Raw genomic sequence first — 21,593 nt, 5'->3', positions numbered from 1 at the left:
ATTCCTGAGTTACCGTCTCTGCTTTTAGACAATCATACATATGCATTTTTTTCATACATATGCATTTCTAAGTGTGTTAAAGGCATGACAACATTCTTTTTTTTTTTAAAATAAATTTATTTATTTTATTTATTTTGACTGCGTTGGGTCTTCGTTGCTGCGCTTGGGCTTTCTCTAGTTGTGGTGAGCGGCTTCTCAACGCTGCAGTGCGTGTGCTACTTATTGCGGTGGTTTCTCCCGTTGCAGAGCATGGGCTCTAGGCGTGCGGGCCTCAGCAGTTGTGGCGCACGGGCCTAGCCCCTCCGCGGCACGTGGGATCCTCCTGGACCAGGGATCGAACCCGGGTCCCCTGCATTGGCAGGCGGACTCCCAACCACTGTGCCACCAGGGAAGTCCCAACATTCATTTTCTATAAACTTTATCCTAAGCTTGATGAGTGTTCTAGTATTAGATTTATATAACATACTTTTGAATAGTGAGAATGAAGCAGTGGTTAAGATGTCAAAGTCTCCAGGACATACTGGAGATTATTTCTAATTACAGAGCTATATTATATTTACTTTATTCTCTATCTGGTTAATCAAGATCATATTCGGGCAGTTGCTACAGTAAGCCCTACCCGAATGGTGACTGTAAGTAGCTCGGTAAAAATAATGAGAAAGACAATCAGCTTGGAGAGGGGTCCCAGTCTTACCTACCACCTTCATACATAACCTTATTTGATCCTTTCAACCATTCTTTGAAGTTGTCAGAGAAAGAAACTGAGGTCCAAAGCAATTAAGTGATTTACTCAAGGTCACACTCTATTACTTTCATTCATTCATTATTCATTTAACTAATTAATTCATTCATTTATTAATCAGTATTAACTGATCAAAGTTGCTTAGGTGCAAGTAGGCACAGGAAATACAACTGTGAACAGAAACCAATTCCGCATTCCATGCTCTTACAGTCCAAAAGGAGAATCAGATAAGGATATGGATGATTACCATACAGGACTTGTATCTTTAAATGGCTGACCCTATATGTTCAGCATTTTACTGTTCCCCAGGTGTCTACTACACTTTCTGAAGGTTCTTACCCTGGCTCACCAATCTCATCTCCTGTTTTATGTGTGTGTGTGAGAGAACAATGATTATATATACACATATAAACATATATAATACAAGATTTATATATATAATATATTCCTTTATAGACATATATTTAAAGAAAATGTGCTTGTTCTTTAAGGTACAGGATTCCTCTATCTTCCATGCCATTAAGGGATTATAGAGCTCCTTCTCCTCCACTAAGAGACCTATTGGCTCCTAGGAAATCTCATCCAGTTTGAGCCCTGGTAGTGACAGGACAGTGTCAAGGAAAGAATGCTAATGATTTTTCCACTAGCTGATCCCAAAAGCTTGGCAGAGGGGAGCTCAGTCCACACAATGTTTATATAGCACCTTGATTAAAACAGCTCAAAGCAGTAGTCTAAGTAGCTGTATTATAACCTCATTTTGTAAACTGCATATTTTAAATACAAAAATAAATTCCTTTGCCAATAAGCTTCATTATTTGTTAAAAATAATCATGAGATAAGTTTCACAGAAAGAAGACCAGAAGTAAAATTGTAAATGGTGATAATCCCTGGGTGGTGGGATTACAGGTTATTTTAATTATCTTCTGTATTCAAAATTTCCACAATTAACATTATGGACTTCTCATTTAGAAAAAAATATTACTTAAAAAATTAAAAAAGAGGCCATAAAAACTCAACCTTACATAATTTAAAAAATACAAATTAAAATAATTCTTTAAGCCTATCATATTGACAGAGATGTTATGAAGCTAATATACCTAGTATAGGTAAGGGGACAGTAAACTAGGCACTGTCATTCATGACTGATGGGATTACAAATTGTCACCAGTTTTTTGCAGGGTGATTTGGCAATATCTATTGATCTAAAATATCTATCTAAAATTTTAAATGCACATACTTCTGAATCCAACAATTCTACTTCTAAGATTTTTTTTCCATGTAGATATACTTGCATAAGGGTGCAAAGATGTAAGCAGAAGGATGTTCAATAAGGAATTTGTTAAACTGTTTTACACCTATATAGTGGAATATTCTGAAACTATTAAGAGTAAGATAGCTCTATATGTACATATGATTATAATTTACTGTTTAGTGCAAAAAGCAAGTTTCAGAATAGTGAATATAACCCTTTCTGTATACAATTTTAAAAGGCTGTAAATACATATATGTGCCTGTGTATGCAATTAAAATGTCTGGAAGAATATTCTAAAACCTAACTGCGGAAATACCTCTGAGAAGTGAGAAGACTGAGACAGGTGAGGGTTTATTTTTTATTTTTTATTTTTTTAATTAATTAATTAATTTATTTATTTATGGCTGTGTTGGGTCTTCGTTTCTGTGCGATGGCTTCCTCTAGTTGCAGCGAGCGGGGGCCACTCTTCATCGCGGTGGGCGGGCCTCTCTTGTTGCGGAGCACAGGCTCCAGACGCGCAGGCTCAGTAATTGTGGCTCACGGGCCGAGTTGCTCCGCGGCATGTGGGATCTTCCCAGACCAGGGCTCGAACCCGTGTCCCCTGCATTGGCAGGCAGATTCTCAACCACTGCGCCACCAGGGAAGCCCGAGGGTGTATTTTTTTTAAACTACTATTCTTTGATATTATCTGACTTTTGTTACACTGATCTTGTATTTTTATTTTTAACAGCTTTATTGGGACATAATTCACATAGCATACAATTCACCGATTTAAAGTGATTTAAATGTATGCACACATTCACTATTTTTTAGTATATTCACAGAGTTGTACAATCATCACCACGGTGTGTATTTTTTTTAATGAAAAATATTTTGAAAAATGCTCTAAAAGTAAACTTACTAGTGGCAAGAGAATGTGTGTCTGAGATACGAAAAAAGAAAGTTTTGAAGAGTAAGGGAATGATACACATAAACAGGGAGGAAAAAAATGATGGAGAGGGTCAGAGACAAAAAAAAATAAAGATGTTAAATTGAGTTTTAACTAGGAATATATCAGATCTGCCTTCATTAAATCAACACATCTGGATTTTGTACCAACAAGATCAAGGTAAGATATTTAGGCATGATAAGAAAAAGAAAACAAAGAAAGCCTTGATTTGATGGTACTGCAAATATTTGGACCAGATTCTATATAAATCTGCAGATAGCTGGATATGAATTTAGTTTAGAAAAATATATTTACTTTGTAGTTGCTAGAACTCTCTCCTGTCTTAGGAAGTTGACAGAGAGATACTACTTCTTAAGCAACGAATACTTACTGAACATCAACAATGCTCTGATTTGCTTAAGAATACCTGAGAATAAGGAGAGCTGGGTAGAGAGAAAAGGGCTCCTGAAACATACCGACAAACTTAATAAGCACAAACCATGTAGGAATATTCTGACTCTTTGGCTCAAAGTTTTGCATATGTTTTTAGAAGAAGGATGAGAAAACATACATTTGAAAGATAATATTTTATGAAAACATTCAGCAAAACTCACATTTAATCTGTGTATTACTTAAAATTACCTTTTCTCTGAGACTTTTCCCTCATTAAAATCTTGCTTGAGCACTACAGATCTTAGGAACACTTTGTAAAATATCACCTTATTTCCTTTTTTTGTATCTTTAAAAAGCACAGTTCCAAAGTTGTGCAGTTGGAGGAATCTCTGGCACCAGGAAAAGCAAACTTCACCGATCATCCTATAAAATCAATTAGCTTGGGTACTAAGAGCTCATATATAGTTAATTAGGGCCCTGTGGTGACTGTAGCAATTGATCTGGTTCAACATCAATAAAATAATGGAAATGTACACAGGATAGCCACACCCATGCAAAACCTGTTTTTTTAAAGAAGTAAATATCAGATTAAAAATAAGTCACCAGTTTTGAATTAGGAAACTGCAAAGTAATGCTGGTGCAAAAAAATTTTTTTTTTTTTTTTTTAAGGCCATGCTGCGCAGTGGCTTGCAGGATCTTAGTTTCCCAACTTGTGCCCTCAGCAGTGAAAGCACGGAGTCCTAACCACTGGACCATCAGGGAATTCCCGCTGGTGCAATAATTTATAACAATTAAAAATCTAAGATCAATCTGTTATCTGATGGGATGGATCACCTTTAAAAGTAGCTTAAGTGGTAATAGTTGCAAAAATCACTCACCATGTGGCTAACAGTTGACATAATACTTGATTCAAAATCAAGCAACAAGGAATCCTCGAGAACAAGCTATCCTTTGAAGTATTATAATATGTTGTGTTTCCCTATTTCTGCATGTGCATGTAAGTGTGTGCACGTGTGTTAACACAACATTTTATTGGGAATTAATGAATTGCGCATGCTGGAGACTATTGCTAACAACATAATCATCTCTTTAAATGCTCTGATTGACTGTAACATCTTAGGAAACCATATGAAAATAGAAAACATTACTATCCCCGGTAATATGCCATGTAGGACAATGATCAGTTGTTATCATTTGCTTAAAAGTAAAATTGCTTTATCAGAAAGGTTACCTAAGTCTTGTCCTGTGACTGTGACAACAAATTAAAAATGGAACTGCTTAAACCTCCAAAATATGCAAAACGGTAACTGAAAGAATATCGCTTTAATGACAGTTAAAACCATCCATCTCCATGGGCTAAATGTAGATACATTTGGAAGCTAACCTTGGCTTTCAGCCTTGAGGCTAGACTTAGTAGGGCTTCTATTGTCATCTGGACAGGTGGCAATAACCTTAGACGGGGATGTCAGAGCCTCCAAAGTCTTCTTTTAGATCTTACATCAAGCTACAATGAACCCTGGCTTCCGAACAAATTCTGAATGCCAAAAAGCAAAGGTGAAGGGTTAACTGCTCGTTGTTTTTTATTTCTTAGATGCTAAAATATTTTAAAAAGCAAGGACAGCTCAATTTAGATTATAAAAAGGCACTCTGATGAAAAGCAAATGTGTTCCTGTATTTTGAAGTAGATGGTTAGAAAGCTAATACAGAGCTTGTGGTCTAAATATATCATTCTTTCAGAGGCAGAACATATTGCTGGGGGAAAAAATCCTCTATCATAGGACTTATGGCATATAGTAACTAAAATGTTTTTCCATTTGTTGAATTTTCAATGTTGGATAATATTATTCAGTAGACCCAGAGAGAAGTCCTAAATTGGAAAAGCAGCTGAGTCCAAGGTCATCTCTCTTGTTTCCAAATATATCTTGAAACAAATGCAAGAAGGGCACTTTGCTGAGTGTTATCTGGACATATATAGTTTCAATCAAATTCTTCAAGAAGTGTCAGAATAAAAGTTGAACATTTGTTTGACACTGCCAAGTCACTAGCAAGTGGGTCTCTTCAAGGGCTGAGGCTCTCCTCAGCGACTTGGCAATTATTACAACATAAAAGAGTTCTTTTTCCTACTCTAAAGAAAAAGAAATCAAGCACTGTTAAACACCAGCTCTGAATTTTTTTCTCACATTTTTGGATATATAGGAAATCATATAAAATTATAAAAATGTCTCCCAACAAAAATATAACTTTAAAATATTGTTTCTCACCTAAACTCCTTTGAATTAGCAAATCTTTTCCATATATCTGAAAATGTGACATGAAACAAAAACGTGATTGTATAGGTGAGATGATAGAGAGTTGTAAACTGAATCAAAGAATAAAATGTTGAATCTTTGAGTTAGTGTAAAAAATATTCCTCCAAAGACAATGAAACAAATAACTGGCTTATTGCCTATACTGCTCTCCTTTGTCATAAAAAAGAAATCAAACATAGTCCATGATAGCAGTCTCTCTTGGAGATGATCAATTTGTGATTCTCTACAATGTATGAATCTCTCATTTCATCAAGGGTCCAAAAGGAAGCAGGGATATTAAGAACAACGCCGACAACTGTACCAACTCAAAACCTTCAGCAATTTGGTTTCCAACTCCTTTTCCAGCTTCAACTCTCTTACTCTCTCCAGCCTTGTCTGGCTTGTACCTCAGGGCATCCCTTTCTTGGGGCTTCCTCTTCCCCATGGAGCTCTTGTTCCCTCCCTAAGCCAAATTCTACCCATGCTTCCAGAATGGTTGAAACTTGTACTATCTCCTTCTCTAGCGTGCCTAGACTGCTCCAGCCCACAGTGTTTTTTTTTTTTGAATTCCCGTAGGACTATTAACTCTTGATCCCATTCCAAAAAGTTAAATTGAAACTTTTAGAGACCCTAAACCCTAAAAAGAGTGTAAGAAAGTCTGAGTTCTGATTTTTCTAATGAAAACTTCTTTGATTTCTGAAATATCAAATATCTGGGGTACATCTGTTTGCCTACTGGATAATCCAGTGCTGTAAACTCCTTCGATTACTGGTTCCTATCCAAATTTTACTCATCTTTCCAGGCCCAGATCATTCCTCCTTCTTTGATGAAGCCTCCTGGACTCCCCTTTGACCTTTTAGTCTTCCTTAGATCTCCATTTTGATTGAACTTTGATAGCACACAAAATTTAGCACTTGGTTATTAGTATTCGATATATTTGCTGTTGTTTAATGTATTGTTGTTACTCCTGTTAATGACAGGGGCCATGTCTTATACTTTTACTGTACCTTTTCATAGAGTCCAGCTGAATGCCCAGCATATCAAATTACACAGCACAAGAGCTTAGCACATAATAGGAACTCCTTACCCTGGCCCCATGCAACTGGGTAACTTACTGAGCCATTCTAGACTTGTCATTTCCTGAAAATGCCATGTCCTTAAATGCCTTTATGTCTTCCACTTTTCTTATACCTATCAAAATCTTAACTCATTCTTACAAATCTAGCTCAAGTCCCACCTCTTCCATTAATCTTTCCTCAAACCCCCCTGTTAGAATTAATTGCTTCTTCCTCTGAGCTCCTTGTTCTATAGATAAAAAAAACTTTTCTTTTTGCTGCCTAATATTAGAGTTTTCTAGACTGTGAGCTCTTTGAGAACAAAAACTAGGTCGTGTTCATTTTCTATTTTAGCACTTAGCACAGTGTCAGGCACACAGAAGATACTCAATAAATATTTGCCTATAAGTAAATGAATGAACTTACAAATTCATTCTCCAATTAATCAAGTAATATCTTGCTAATTTCTTTGGTTTAGCCTTGGCATTTTCATAGATGAAGGCAAGAAATGTCCATAAAACTATTCAATGGATTCTGGATTTGACCAAATTAAATAAATTTTGTGGTTTTGCTTAATATTTTATTGCATTTCGATCTTTAAGTTTCATTGCAGCATTATTCATAAAGTAAAAAACTGGAATCAATCTAAATGTCCAGCAACAGGAGACACATGATTTTAAGACTTTCACAGAGAAAGTTTTAAATTATAACCTATAAAGCTTCTATTTGCTCTGTATCTAAAACTATTGCTTCTTTCATGTATTTACTTGACAATCATTTTTACTATAATCCCTTCATCTGGTTGGTAGAGCTTATTTTTAATCATTTAGTAAAGTAGTAAAGTTTGTTCTTCAGGTACAGTAAGCAAATACATTTTTAAAAAAGCATTATAAGAAGCAATAAAAATAGGGACTTCCCTGGTGATCCAGTGGTTAAGAATCCACCTTCTAATGCAGGGAACGCGGGTTTGATCCCTGGTCGGGGACTAAGATCCCACATGCAGCGCGGCAACTAAGCCCTTGCGCCACAACTACTGAGCCCGTGTGCTCTGGAGCCCTTGCACCACAACTAGAAAGAAGCCCGCGCGCCACAACAAAAGATCCTGCGTGCCACAGCTAAGACCTGATGCAGCCAAAAAATAAATAAATAAATAAATAAATATTTAAAAAAAGAAGCAATAAAAATAATTTCACACATATTATAGTTTATAAATGGACATTAACCTTTACGGATATATACAACCAGTATATTCATGGGTCACACTGCAGGACAACACAGTAGTTAAGAGCACAGGTCTTGGACTCTGGCTCTGCCACAGTTATTAGCTGTGTAATACTGTGAAAGCCTTTCTGTGCCTCAGTTTCGTCATCTATAAAATGAGAATAATAGTATCTCATAGGATTATTTTGAGATTTACATTGATTCATACACATAAAGCACTTAGGACAGTGTCTGGTACACACCAAGTGCTTAATAATGGGTTAGCTGCTAGCATCATCATCATCACGATTATGATTATTATGATTACAGAGCTTCACATTACAGGGAGTAAAATTTGTTCAATCTCGCTTTGCCTAACTGCTGTTGAAAAAAATTTCTCTTCCTCTTTAAGTCTGCTTTGCTTCTAGAACCAATAAACCAATCAGGCTGTGCTCTTTAACAATGGAACAGGCTCCCTCGTGAGGAGTGAGCTGCACTGCGGTTACTCTACCCAGGCTGAAAGTGATTTGCTACAAGCGTTAACGTCCTCATTTCTGCACTGTAGAGAGGCTGAAAGAGGGCCCTCAAAGGTCCCAATCTAATAAATGACTACATGACTCATTCTGAGGTTCCTTTCAAGCTCCAAAACTCTATGCCTATTTACCAGCTTCTCACATGCAGTGTTAAGCAGTGGTCTTGCCAGGAACCTGCCATTAACACTCTGAACTGAGGCGGAAACAAATACTTTCACTGAAAAGCAGAAATCTTTAATTTCCTTCTGTGTTCTGAACAGTGAATTTTGTGTTCTGAAACCAAATTTGGTGACTCAAGTCTCTTAGCAATTCTAGAAAGGAAATTGTGAAATTATCGGTGTTCGCTGAGAAAGTACTTACAGTTTGCCAAAAGAGGGAGCATGGGAGCAGAAAGCATGTTTGTCCAAGTCTTTAAAAAAATACTTGTTTGGATTCTGTGCTTTAGTTTTCGACTTCTTTTGCAGGGATGGGATGAGACTAAATGACAGTTACAGACAATATTCTCTTTTTAAGATTGTCTTCAGACAGAACGGTCAAAGATTGAAAATATACACATAACTTTAAACAATCCCTCTCCATCCTCCCCAGACAAAAGTCACCTCATGCCTGGCTGCCACACATCAAATAGCTCTAAGTAAACTGCTCTCATTAAAAGGAAAGGGAGGAGGAGCTCAGGCTAGCAGCTTCTCCTGAGTAGGGAAACAATTACATATTTAATAAAAGTACGACTTTATTTCTCTCCTGGCTGCCATGGATTGTTTAAACAGAAGGATTCATTGTATATATAAGCTAGATCTCACCTTTACTACAACAATGGAGAAGTTATTGATATAACCAAGTCTAAGGAAAGTTAATCATCAGGGTGGTGCTAACTTACTCACTTCCTAGGGCTAAACACTCCTTCTTGCCAAGCAAGAGGAATGATATAAGCGCCTAGAACCCTTTGTAGAAACAAGTCTTTGATTCACACTTATTATTAGTCACTAATGTTGGGTGAATGCCTGTGTAAGACAAGGAGGTTTCTATGAGACTAAGACACACATCTCCATAAGAAGTCATTTTTCAATACAAATTTGATTTTTGCCTTTGTAAAGGCAGCTTTGGCGAGTTACCCATTTGTGCATATTTTCAAATTCAATTCAGAAGAATTCTGCAAATTTATATATTTTTAGTTTGAGCAACATATTCAGTCTCTTCCTTTAGTCAAATTACCAAAAAGTTCTTTGTATTACGTTAGCCTAAAAACTTAAGAAACACACTTGGAAAATTCACAGAGCTTAAAATTTTCCCAAAAAATTATATATGTTATATAAACTAATTATTTGATAGTTTAATGAAATGGCTTCTTTTATTACTGCTGTCTGCTGCATTAAAGCAAAATGATAGAAAATATTAATCTAAAGAAGAAAGTTAAATGTTCTACAGTTTCCTGAGATCTGGTTTAATTTCCATATGCCTTCGAACAATGTTCTAAGACAATTCTGCTACACCTTCTGGACCGGGAAAATACATGATCTTGGATTCAGTTATTAATAGATTTATAACAGAAAAGACATTATCCTATTATAAGATTCTTCTTAAAGGACAACCTTTAAAGTTGGATTATTTCCTTAACTAATACAGGAAGCAAGATAAGCAGTGGCCTTTTGAAATTTACAGTTTAAATAGTCAGTCCCATGCAACAGCTGGCAATACTGGGTCCTAGGAGGAGAAGATCTGTGAACACAGAAGCAGATTTCACAGGCTACATTTTTTTCCTTTATTTGGGCCATCATGTGGAAGACAGATTATTTCCAAAATGATTAAGTACTCTCATCAATTAGCCAGCTAGAGTATCAATCCTGAATGAAAAATGTAATAAATTCTTCTTCTGTAAGTGCCAGCTGTCAAAAACTGTCAGAGTTAGTCAAAGCTTTTTAATGTTCCAATCAAATCATAAAATGAGTGGAAAGTCACTGTATAAAACCCATTAAGCTGTGTTACTAAATGTCCAATGTTACATAAAAACTATAAATAACTTTGTACTTTTAGGGCTTTTTTTTTTTTCCAATTTGCTTTTCTTAAAATAATAATGATGTTCGGCTTCAGTTAATAAAGTAATTTTGGAGCTGCCTTAGAGTTTAATCCACATACTCTTTCTGTGTGGAATAAAGAAGGCAAGCAATAATCAAATTAGAATTATAAGCATTCCTTGGAGTATCTGTCGCTAACAATTTTAAAAATTAAGAGAAGAGCATCAAAGACAGTGAAGGCTGAAAAAACTAACCATTAGGCTTAATAATCTTACAAATTGACATAACTTTGGGGAATAAAATGCTGTTTCTGGGAAGGGCATCTAGTCTTTTTCAAATATTTGCAAAGGAATTCATACTCTGGTTAAAGGAATATCACTTACTACTGGCTTAAAAATAACAAGGCAGTAGCCAACACTGAACAAATACATTTACCTCAGTGTTCAAAAACTGATTATTGAGTTAATAAGGGTTTGCTTCCACACAGTGAACATAGCCTTTCCTCTTTTAGTACATGGTTGATCTAATAGTTGATCTACGGGCACAAATGAGAATGCTGGTAACGGATATTTGCCCAAATAAGTAGCTAAAGTAAGCTGAGGACCAGATTCAAACCACTTAATAACAATGAAATGCTTCTTTTTTTCTTAAAATATGTTAAAAGAACTTTGTTTCTATACTTTCCTGGTAAGTTCTTCCATACTCTGATGGATCCCATCTCTTTCAGTAATAGCTCCTAGAATTACAAATAATTTCCATGCTAATAAGATTCTCTGATCACCAAGAAAGACACTTTCTAACAAAAATCAAGAGTAGAACACATGTGGGAACAAAGACACCCAAAGCCATTAATCCAGTTTGTATATTTTGCACAGGGTAGAAACAACTTTCTTCATTAAAATGTTTTTGTTTTGTTTTCTCCAGGATAGCTAAAAAGAAAGAACCCAAGATGGACATGCAAACAATTTGAAATTTGAGTTTTCAAATCTAAAAGAAATTTTGAAAAGTAAATTGAAACTGAAATGAAGTAAAGGGTGGCATATGAATTTAATATCTTTCTTTAAGGAAAAACCAAAGAAATCTTCAAATACCTTGTCCAGATGAAGCAGAGGCTGGAGGCACTTCGACAATTTCTTATATTTAAAATAATAGTCCCCCAAACCTTAATACTATATTAGACTTTTGGTGAAAATAAGTAATAATCCTTAAATTTAACACAGTACTATAACATGAATACTTACTTAAAAAAGAATAAAAATTTACACTATATAAATTTTAAATAAATAGCCATGATATGTGCACCAAGTTTTATTTGCCTTTAAACAATACAAATAGAACAAATACGTTATTCAAAATAATAAATCTTCTTGAATTTTACAGAAGAAAATGAAACTGAAGTGAAACTGTAGGAATTGCTGAACTTCAGATAAATGTTTCTTCAAAACAAGAGATATTAATTCCTAAAATATTCCTCTAAAGTTAAAAAAAGATTAAGAAAAACATTAAGCCACTTGGTTATTATGCTAAAAAAACACCTACGTTTCTTAATGGACATATGTTTACATTTACAGATAGTAAACTCAGTCTCCTGTCTCATAAAACACAGAAGACACCACTGATGTCTAAACTAAGCAAAAAAATAAAAGCCTCTTTTTCATATTAAAAAACTTTTAAAACCTAAATCTACCTTAACATTATTTTCCAAGAAAACTTAATAGGGAATGGCTAATCTGAAAGCAAAATGTTGTACAAATCACTTTCAAGAAAGGGAATACACCATGGGATTATGCTTATACCTAGCAGTATCAACTAAAACCCCAAACAATGACACATGAACTCAGAGTATCAGCCGGTCCTCTCCTCCCTCCTGAATTACCTGACCAATGGAAGTTTGGCTTTGTTGTTTCAGAAAGCACTGTTTCTTACATTCCATCAATTGTTCAAAATCACGCCACATTTTCACTTGTTTCATATTTGGACCATGACTTTCTCGTACAGCTTTTTGTCTTTCCCGGAGTTTCTATTGTTAAAAAAAAATCAAGAATAATTAAATCTCATATAGGGATTTACTTCTATTGTTCTAATCAGAAGAATATGGTATGCTTTGTACATCTGATGAATAATAGCTAAGCCAGGTTCTCCTATGATAGATGAAAACAAAGATGATAAAAGTTAACTAAATTTATGATAGACCTAGGACAACCTGAAATTAAAAAGAACAGAAAAATGTAAAAGAAAGGAAGGGGGAAAAAAATAAAGGGAATCTGGAAAGTGGGGTAGTAACATGGTATATAAAAATATGCAGATTTTGGAAGTCAGAAGACTTGAGTTCCAACTCTGGCTCTGTCACCAGCTGTAAGGACGACAATTTCTCTGGACTGCAGTTTTCTCAATTGTTAATTAAGGCTAATAATAGGGGTAATTATAAAAGTATCTGCTTTATAAGATTATTTTTTCCACATGACAATAGATATGGAAAAAATTATCAACTACCATGTGTTATATATGTTATTATTATTAAATACTGTATTCTTTCCTGAATCAGTATGCTCTAAGGGTATGCTCTATACCCAAATAAATCAAATTGTATGTAAATATTCCTCAGGGAGAAGGTCTAGTGATATTCTAAAAAGGCCCAAATCCCTATCAGAATTGTTTTTGTTACTACTACCCTATATAGTTCCACCTGCCAAAATTGTTCTACTTACTGACTCTGAAATTATAAATAGGAATAAGAAAATTTTTCAGTACATTGCAAAACTATACTTTGGTTCTGTATTATGGCAAATTGAGGAGAGTGACAAAGAAAGGGAGGCACAAAGTCAGAGACAGTGAGAGGAAAGAAAAGAAGGAAGGAAAGAAGAGAAAAACAGAGATGATAGTACACACATAAGGAAACAGTGCGACAGAAATACATACACTGACACAGAGCGTGAGAAATCACCAAGAAGGGCAGAAAAACAAGCAAAGACACAGAAACAGATTACACAGGAACATCTCCATCTTTTCCTCTTTTAGTATACACGGTTGATCTAACAGGTGACCTAAGCACACAAGTGAAAAGGCTGGTCATTGGTACTTGCCCAAATAAGAGGCTAAACTAAACTGAGGCCAGGTTCAAAACGCTTACTAAAGACTGCCCTCTCCACCTATGGTTAATGAAAAGCAAAGTTAACAGCAAATAGCAACAGGAAACAAAACAGAATTAAGAAAATATAATTTAAACATAACAGCAAATTTTTTGTGTGTGTGTGTGTGTGTTAAACTATTTTATTAAAAGACAAACTCTCAGACTGTATAAAAACAAGTATAAACTTATATCTCCCTCCAAACTATCCCTTTAAAATATGGCCATCTTAATGGAGAAGGCAGATTCTTGGGGAAAAAAGGGCTCCTAACACTAGTGAGACAGAGAGAAAACCAGTAAGAAAGCATTCATCTCTCCATCCATCCTTCATTCACTCAACCAGTATCTCCTGAATGTCCAAGGGGCATGAAGTTGGTGGGTGAGAACAGTGTCAGCTCTCAGCAAGGTGACCTTCTAGAGAGGAACACAGATGTGGCTAAAGGTGGTTTTTCTTTTTTTTTTTCACACACACACACTGTATTTTATTTTTACAAGAGATAAATAGACTGACACCAAGCATTGTACATGGATGACCACAACAAAAGCAACAATGATTGCAATTACCAAACATGAAACACACTCATACTATGTCATAATATTGACATTCAGTCCAGTAATCCTCCACTGTAACAGCTCCTTTACTTTGCAGTGAAAATTGATTTGTATATTCTTTGCCTCTGAGTCCTTGTGGGATTTTTTTTTTTTTTAATTCAGACAGAAAGTCACAAAAATTATAATCATCCTCATCAGTTCACTCAGTCCCATGTAATTAATTTTTTTTTTTCATCTTGATCTTTTGTTAGCACTTTTATGAGTTCATCAGTTTTTCATTAGAGTTCTGAAAATGCTTATTCATTCAGTTCAGCAGTACAGTCAGTTACCAGAAACCTGTACTTGTCAGAGTCTTTTCCATGAATTTCTTGAAGATGAAACCCTTTTATAGGAACATATTTGCAAAATCATCGGAGTACACCCAGAACTGTCTGTAAATGACAAAAGACTTAAAAATGACCACAGTTAAAGATTTGATGAAAGTTCATAATAATGCAGTTGACAAGAAAATTAGTTATTTCTGAGATATACATTTTAAAGTAATAACTAGGATTATTACTTATAACATTATACCAGAACATATAAGATTTTTAGAAATTTCATGTAATGTCTGAAACATTTATATTAACATATTTCCATACATATTTCCATACAAATACAAATATAAGATTTTTAGAAATTTCATGTAATGTCTGAAACATTTATGTTAACATATTTCCATACAAATAACCCAATGAAAGTTTAGTATTAGTTGTTTTGCTTGTTTTTTTATACTGCAGGTTCTTATTAGGCATCAATTTTATACACATCAGTGTATACATGTCAATCCCAATCGCCCAATTCAGCACACCACCATCCCCACCCCACCGCAGTTTTCCCCCCTTGGTGTCCATATGTCCATTCTCTACATCTGTGTCTCAACTTCTGCCCTGCAAACTGGCTCATCTGTACCATTTTTCTAGGTTCCACATACACGCATTAATATACGATATTTGTTTTTCTCTTTCTGACTTACTTCACTTTGTATGACAGTCTCTAGATCCATCCACGTCTCAACAAATGACTCAATTTCGTTCCTTTTTATAGCTGAGTAATATTCCATTGTATATATGTACCACCACTTCTTTATCCATTCGTCTGTTGATGGGCATTTAGGTTGCTTCCATGACCTGGCTATTGTAAATAGTGCTGCAATGAACATTCGGGTGCATGTGTCTTTTTGAATTACGGTTTTCTCTGGGTATATGACCAGTAGTGGGATTGCTGGGTCATATGGTAATTCTATTTTTAGTTTTTTAAGGAACCTCCATATTGTTCTCCATAGTGGCTGTATCAATTTACATTCCCACCAACAGTGCAAGAGGGTTCCCTTTTCTCCACACCCTCTCCAGCATTTGTTGTTTGTAGATTTTCTGATGATGCCCATTCTAACAGGAGTGAGGTGATACCTCATTGTAGTTTTGATTTGCATTTCTCTAATAATTAGTGATGTTGAGCATCTTTTCATGTGCTTCGTGGCCGCCTGTATGTCTTCTTTGGAGAAATGTCTATTTAGGTCTTCTGCCCATTTTTGGATTGGGGTGTTTGTTTCTTTAATATTGAGCTGAATGAGCTGTTCATATATTTTGGAGATTAATCCTTTGTCCGTTGATTCATTTGCAAATATTTTCTCCCATTCTGAGGGTTGTCTTTTCGTCTTGTTTATGGTTTCCTTTGCTGTGCAAAAGCTTTGAAGTTTCATTAGGTCCCACTTGTTTATTTTTGTTTTTATTTCCATTACTCTAGGAGGTGGATCAAAAAAGATCTTGCTGTGATTTATGTCAAAGAGTGTTCTTCCTATGTTTTCCTCTAAGAGTTTTATAGTGTCCAGTCTTATATTTAGGTCTCGAATCCATTTTGAGTTTATTTTTGTGTATGGTGTTAGGGAGTATTCTAATTTCATTCTTTTACATGTAGCTGTCCAGTTTTCCCAGCACCACTTATTGAAGAGACTGTCTTTTCTCCATTGTATATCTTTGCCTCCTTTGTCATAGATTAGTTGACCATAGGTGCGTGGGTTAATCTCTGGGCTTTCTATCTTGTTCCATTGATCTATGTTTCTGTTTTTGTGCCAGTACCATATTGTCTTGATTACTGTAGCTTTGTAGTATAGTCTGAAGTCAGGGAGTCTGATTCCTCCAGCCCCGTTTTTTTCCCGCAAGACTGCTTTGGCTATTCGGGGTCTTTTGTGTCTCCATACAAATTTTAAGATGATTTGTTCTAGCTCTGTAAAAAATGCCATTGGTAATTTGATAGGGATTGCATTGAATCTGTAGATTGCTTTGGGTAGTATACTCATTTTCACAATGTTGATTCTTCCAATCCAAGAACATGGTATATCTCTCCATCTGTTGGTATCATCTTTCATTTCTTTCATCAGTGTCTTATAGTTTTCTGCATACAGGTCTTTTGTCTCCCTAGGTAGGTTTATTCCTAGGTATTTTATTCTTTTTGTTGCAATGGTAAATGGGAGTGTTTCCATAATTTCTCTTTCAGATTTTTCATCATTAGTGTATAGGAATGCAAGAGATTTCTGTGCATTAATTTTGTATCCTGCAACTTTACCATATTCATTAATTAGCTCTAGCAGTTTTCTGGTGGCAGTTTTAGGATTCTCTATGTATAGTATCATGTCATCTGCAAACAGTGACAGTTTTACTTCTTCTTTTCCAATTTGTATTCCTTTTATTTCTTTTTCTTCTCTGATTGCCGTGGCTAGGACTTCCAGAACTATGTTGAATAATAGTGGTGAGAGTGGACATCCTTGTCTCGTTCCTGATCTTAGAGGAAATGCTTTCAGCTTTTCACCATTGAGAATGATGTTTGCTGTGGGTTTGTCATATATGGCCTTTATTATGTTGAGGTAGGTTCCCTCTATGCCCACTTTCTGGAGAGTTTTTATCAGAAATGGGTGTTGAATTTTGTCAAAAGCTTTTTCTGCATCTATTGAGATGATCATATGGTTTTTATTCTTCAACTTGTTAATATGGTGTATCACACTGATTGATTTGCGTATATTGAAGAATCCTTGCATCCCTGGGATAAATCCCACTTGATCGTGGTGTATGATCCTTTTAACGTGTTGTTGGATTCTGTTTGCTAGGATTTTGTTGAGGATTTTTGCATCTATATTCATCAGTGGTATTGGTCTGTAATTTTCTGTTTTTGTAGTGTCTTTGTCTGGTTTTGGTATCAGGGTGATGGTGGCCTCATAGAATGAGTTTGGGAGTGTTCCTTCCTCTGCAATTTTTTGGAAGAGTTTGAGAAGGATGGGTGTTAGCTCTTCTCTAAATGTTTGATAGAATTCACCTGTGAAGCCATCTGGTCCTGGACTTCTGTTTGTTGGAAGATTTTTAATCACAGTTTCAATTTCATTACTTGTGATTGGTCTGTTCATATTTTCTGTTTCTTCCTGGTTCAGTCTTGGAAGGTTATACCTTTCTAAGAATTTGTCCATTTCTTCCAGGTTGTCCGTTTTATTGGCATAAAGTTGCTTGTAGTAGTCTCTTAGGATGCTTTGTATTTCTGCGGTGTCTGTTATAACTTCTCCTTTTTCATTTCTGATTTTATTGATTTGAGTCCTCTCCCTCTTTTTCTTGATGAGTCTGGCTAATGGCTTATCAATTTTGTTTATCTTCTCAAAGAACCAGCTTTTAGTTTTATTGATCTTTGCTATTGTTTTCTTTGTTTCTATTTCATTTATTTCTGCTCTGATCGTTATGATTTCTTTCCTTCTGCTAACTTTGGGTTTTGTTTGTTCCTCTTTCTCTAGTTTCCTTAGGTGTAAGGTTAGATTGTTTACTTGAGATTTTTCTTGTTTCTTTAGGTAGGCTTGTATAGCTATAAACTTCCCTCTTAGCACTGCTTTTGCTGCATCCCATAGGTTTTGGGTCGTCGTGTTTTCATTGTCATTTGTCTCTAGGTATTTTTTGATTTCCTCTTTGATTTCTTCAGTGATCTCTTGGTTATTTAGTAACGTATTGTTTAGCCTCCATGTGTTTGTCTTTTTTACGTTTTTTTCCCTGTAATTCATTTCTAATCTCATAGCGTTGTGGTCAGAAAAGATGCTTGATATGATTTCAATTTTCTTAAATTTACTGAGGCTTGATTTGTGACCCAAGATGTGATCTATCCTGGAGAATGTTCCGTGCGCACTTGAGAAGAACGTGTAATCTGCTGTTTTTGGATGGAATGTCCTATATATACCAATTAAATCTATCTGGTCTATTGTGTCATTTAAAGCTTCTGTTTCCTTATTTATTTTCATTTTGGATGATCTGTCCATTGGTGTAAGTGAGGTGTTAAAGTCCCCCACTATTACTGTGTTACTGTCGATTTCCTCTTTTAGAGCTGTTAGCAGTTGCCTTATGTATTGAGGTGCTCCTATGTTGGGTGCATATATATTTATAATTGTTATATCTTCTTCTTGGATTGATCCCTGGATCATTATGTAGTGTCCTTCCTTGTCTCTTGTAACATTCTTTATTTTAAAGTCTATTTTATCTGATATGAGTATAGCTACTCCAGCTTTCTTTTGATTTCCATTTGCATGGAATATCTTTTTCCATCCGCTCACTTTCAGTCTGTATGTGTCCCTAGGTCTAAAGTGGGTCTCTTGTAGACAGCATATATATGGGTCTTGTTTTTGTATCCATTCAGCCAGTCTATGTCTTTTGGTTGGGGCATTTAATCCATTCATGTTTAAGGTAATTATCAATATGTATGTTTCTATGACCATTTTCTTAATTGTTTTGGGTTTGTTTTTGTAGGTCCTTTTCTTCTCTTGTGTTTCCCACTTAGAGAAGTTCCTTTAGCATTTGTTGTAGAGCTGGTTTGGTGGTGCTGAATTCTCTTAGCTTTTGCTTGTCTGTAAAGCTTTTGATTTCTCCATCAGATCTAAATGAGATCCTTGCTGGGTAGAGTAATCTTGGTTGTAGGTTCTTCCCTTTCATCACTTTAAGTATATCATGCCACTCCCTTCTGGCTTGTAGAGTTTCTGCTGAGAAATCAGCTGTTAACCTTAGGGGAGTTCCCTTGTATGTTATTTGTCGTTTTTCCCTTGCTGCTTTCAATAATTTTTCCTTGTGTTTAATTTTTGCCACTTTGATTACTATGTGTCTTGGCGTGTTTCTCCTTGGGTTTATTCTGTATGGGACTCTCTGCGCTTCCTGGACTTGGGTGGCTATTTCCTTTCCCATGTTAGGGAAGTTTTCGACTATAATCTCTTCAAATATTTTCTCTGGTCCTTTCTCTCTCTCTTCTCCTTCTGGGACCCCTATAATGCGAATGTTGTTGCGTTTAATGTTGTCCCAGAGGTCTCTTAGGCTGTCTTCATTTCTTTTCATTCTTTTTTCTTTAGTCTGTTCCGCAGCAGTGAATTCCACCATTCTGTCTTCCAGGTCACTTATCCGTTCTTCTGCCTCAGTTATTCTGCTATTGATTCCTTCTAGTGTAGTTTTCATTTCAGTTATTGTATTGTTCATCTCTGTTTGTTTGTTCTTTAATTCTTCTAGGTCTTTGTTAATCATTTCTTGCATCTTCTCGATCTTTGCCTCCATTCTTATTCCGAGGTCCTGGATCATCTTCACTATCATTATTCTGAATTCTTTTTCTGGAAGGTTGCCTATCTCCACTTCATTTAGTTGTTTTTCTGGGGTTTTTTCTTGTTCCTTCATCTGGTACATAGCCCTCTGCCTTTTCATCTTGTCTATCTTTCTGTAACTGTGGTTTTTGGTCCACAGGCTGCAGGATTGTAGTTTTTCTTGCTTCTGCTGTCTGCCCTCTGGTGGTTGAGGCTATCTAAGAGGCTTGATGGGAGGCTCTGGTGGTGGGTAGAGCTGACTCATAACAGCAAATTTTTGACACAATGCCTGGCATGCAAATACATCTATTTAAGTCTACGTTACAAATAAAGTATCTTACAACAAATATTTTTATCCTCATAAACTAAAACAAAAGTAGTAAGTCAGATCAAGAGTTTTAAGAGTACTGAGCATGATTTTAAGATTAAGGTACTACTTAACTGTAACTTTTCTTATATTATTGGAATAATTTCCTTGTCAAAATCCTAACAACCTATAAAAGTTATTTAAAGAGCCAAAGACAGGATGTGGGGACTGTCTGTATCAGAAATATTATGTTACTGTCACTTATTACAGATTTATTTTGTGGATAGTTGCAATGTACAAAAAATACTTGTCACAGATTTCATTGTTCTTAGAAGGAAGAGGTGGTACAGGAGGAGGAAAGTTACAACTTTCAGTACAATATTCCATCTTGGTAAGGCAAATTCTAGTATATGATAGTGGGAATTGTAGCACTATAGCTTGGTTTAATTTCAGAAACTCAGTTGGCATGAGGAGGTCTGTGGATGTCCAGTCTTTGCTGGTTTGGAAGGCATACGCTATTGTCAGTTTCAAAGCCTAGGTATGTTCTGTGTTTGCCTTGAAAATCTAGATCTACTCTAGGAGTGAGAGGATCAAGAAGCTTTGTTTCTTAAATGATACAGCCTGACAATCGGGGCATGAACTAATCAGTGGCTCATTTTGCTGGAACATGCTTGATGTCAGACTTCTGCTACTGCTTTCCCCCAAAATCCTGCAATAAAACACTACACTGGTAGGGGAAAGAATAATCTTTAATCATATTTAGCAATTAAGTTTGGGTCTTTGAAAGGATTCAAGGTTTGACAAATATTTCTCTACACATAGCATCCATCCAGATACTTTTCAAAACAAATGAAATAGAGGAATATTTTCGTATAAAAAACATATATTACTTAACTTATGAAATACCTGGATGAAAGTCAATTATTGACAATCATACTAAATCCTAAAGCCCCCAAAATCTCTAGTTAAAATACTGTACAAATGAACATACAACTTGATTCAAATACATACGTTCAAATATGAAAATTATTTTTTCCTTTTGAGTATGGCATGACATTTCATAAATGGAATAAGGTGTACAGAACTCAATTTCTCTGATGAAATGGAAGAATCAGCTTTAATGTTTCTTTTTATTTTTTACTTAGATTAATATGATGGACATTTATTCACAATTCATACAAAAAGAACAGATGAACACTTTTTATAGATATGGCTGATTCCAGGTTTGGGACAGGAAATGTACAGAATGAGCCTTTTGTCTGGAACATTTTGTCATTCCAGAAAATAAAGAAGCCATCAAAGCCTAGTAGGATTGTTTCAAAAGGATTCAGGAGCTGACTTCAAGAGGCTTCCACCGGCCAAACATGGGGCAATTTGAGCATGGATAGGAATAATAATTGCAATTGATTGAAACATATAAAACATGTTAAATCTGGAGTTATAAAGATACTTTTAAAGGATGATAAAAAATGAACTCATCATTTTGAAAACCAGTAATAAACAAATCAAGCAGTTATTCTGTCTTTCCTATATGACCTGTACTTTAGAGTAACCAAGGAGTTGGTAAGTTGCTCTTAACAGAAT

General features: G+C 35.5%; 1 protein-coding gene across 5 annotated transcripts in view; it reads right to left on the bottom strand.

Moving 5' to 3' along the window:
• Positions 1 to 11,914: 11,914 nt before the first annotated feature.
• Positions 11,915 to 21,593, bottom strand: part of IFT81 (intraflagellar transport 81) — a 92,602-nt gene continuing 82,923 nt past the window's right edge. For 4 of the 5 annotated variants that reach the window (XM_068562743.1, XM_068562746.1, XM_068562744.1 and 1 more), the window contains one exon: positions 11,915 to 12,423. In XM_068562743.1, the coding sequence (XP_068418844.1) occupies positions 12,241 to 12,423 (183 nt within the window). In that variant the 3' untranslated portion in view covers positions 11,915 to 12,240. The remainder of the gene's footprint in view (positions 12,424 to 21,593) is intronic. The other variant, XM_068562747.1, reaches the window with a different exon arrangement.

The sequence above is a fragment of the Eschrichtius robustus genome, chromosome 14 (assembly GCF_028021215.1).
Source record: "Eschrichtius robustus isolate mEscRob2 chromosome 14, mEscRob2.pri, whole genome shotgun sequence".
Taxonomy (NCBI): domain Eukaryota; kingdom Metazoa; phylum Chordata; class Mammalia; order Artiodactyla; family Eschrichtiidae; genus Eschrichtius; species Eschrichtius robustus.
This window is presented reverse-complemented; position numbering and strand designations above follow the sequence as displayed.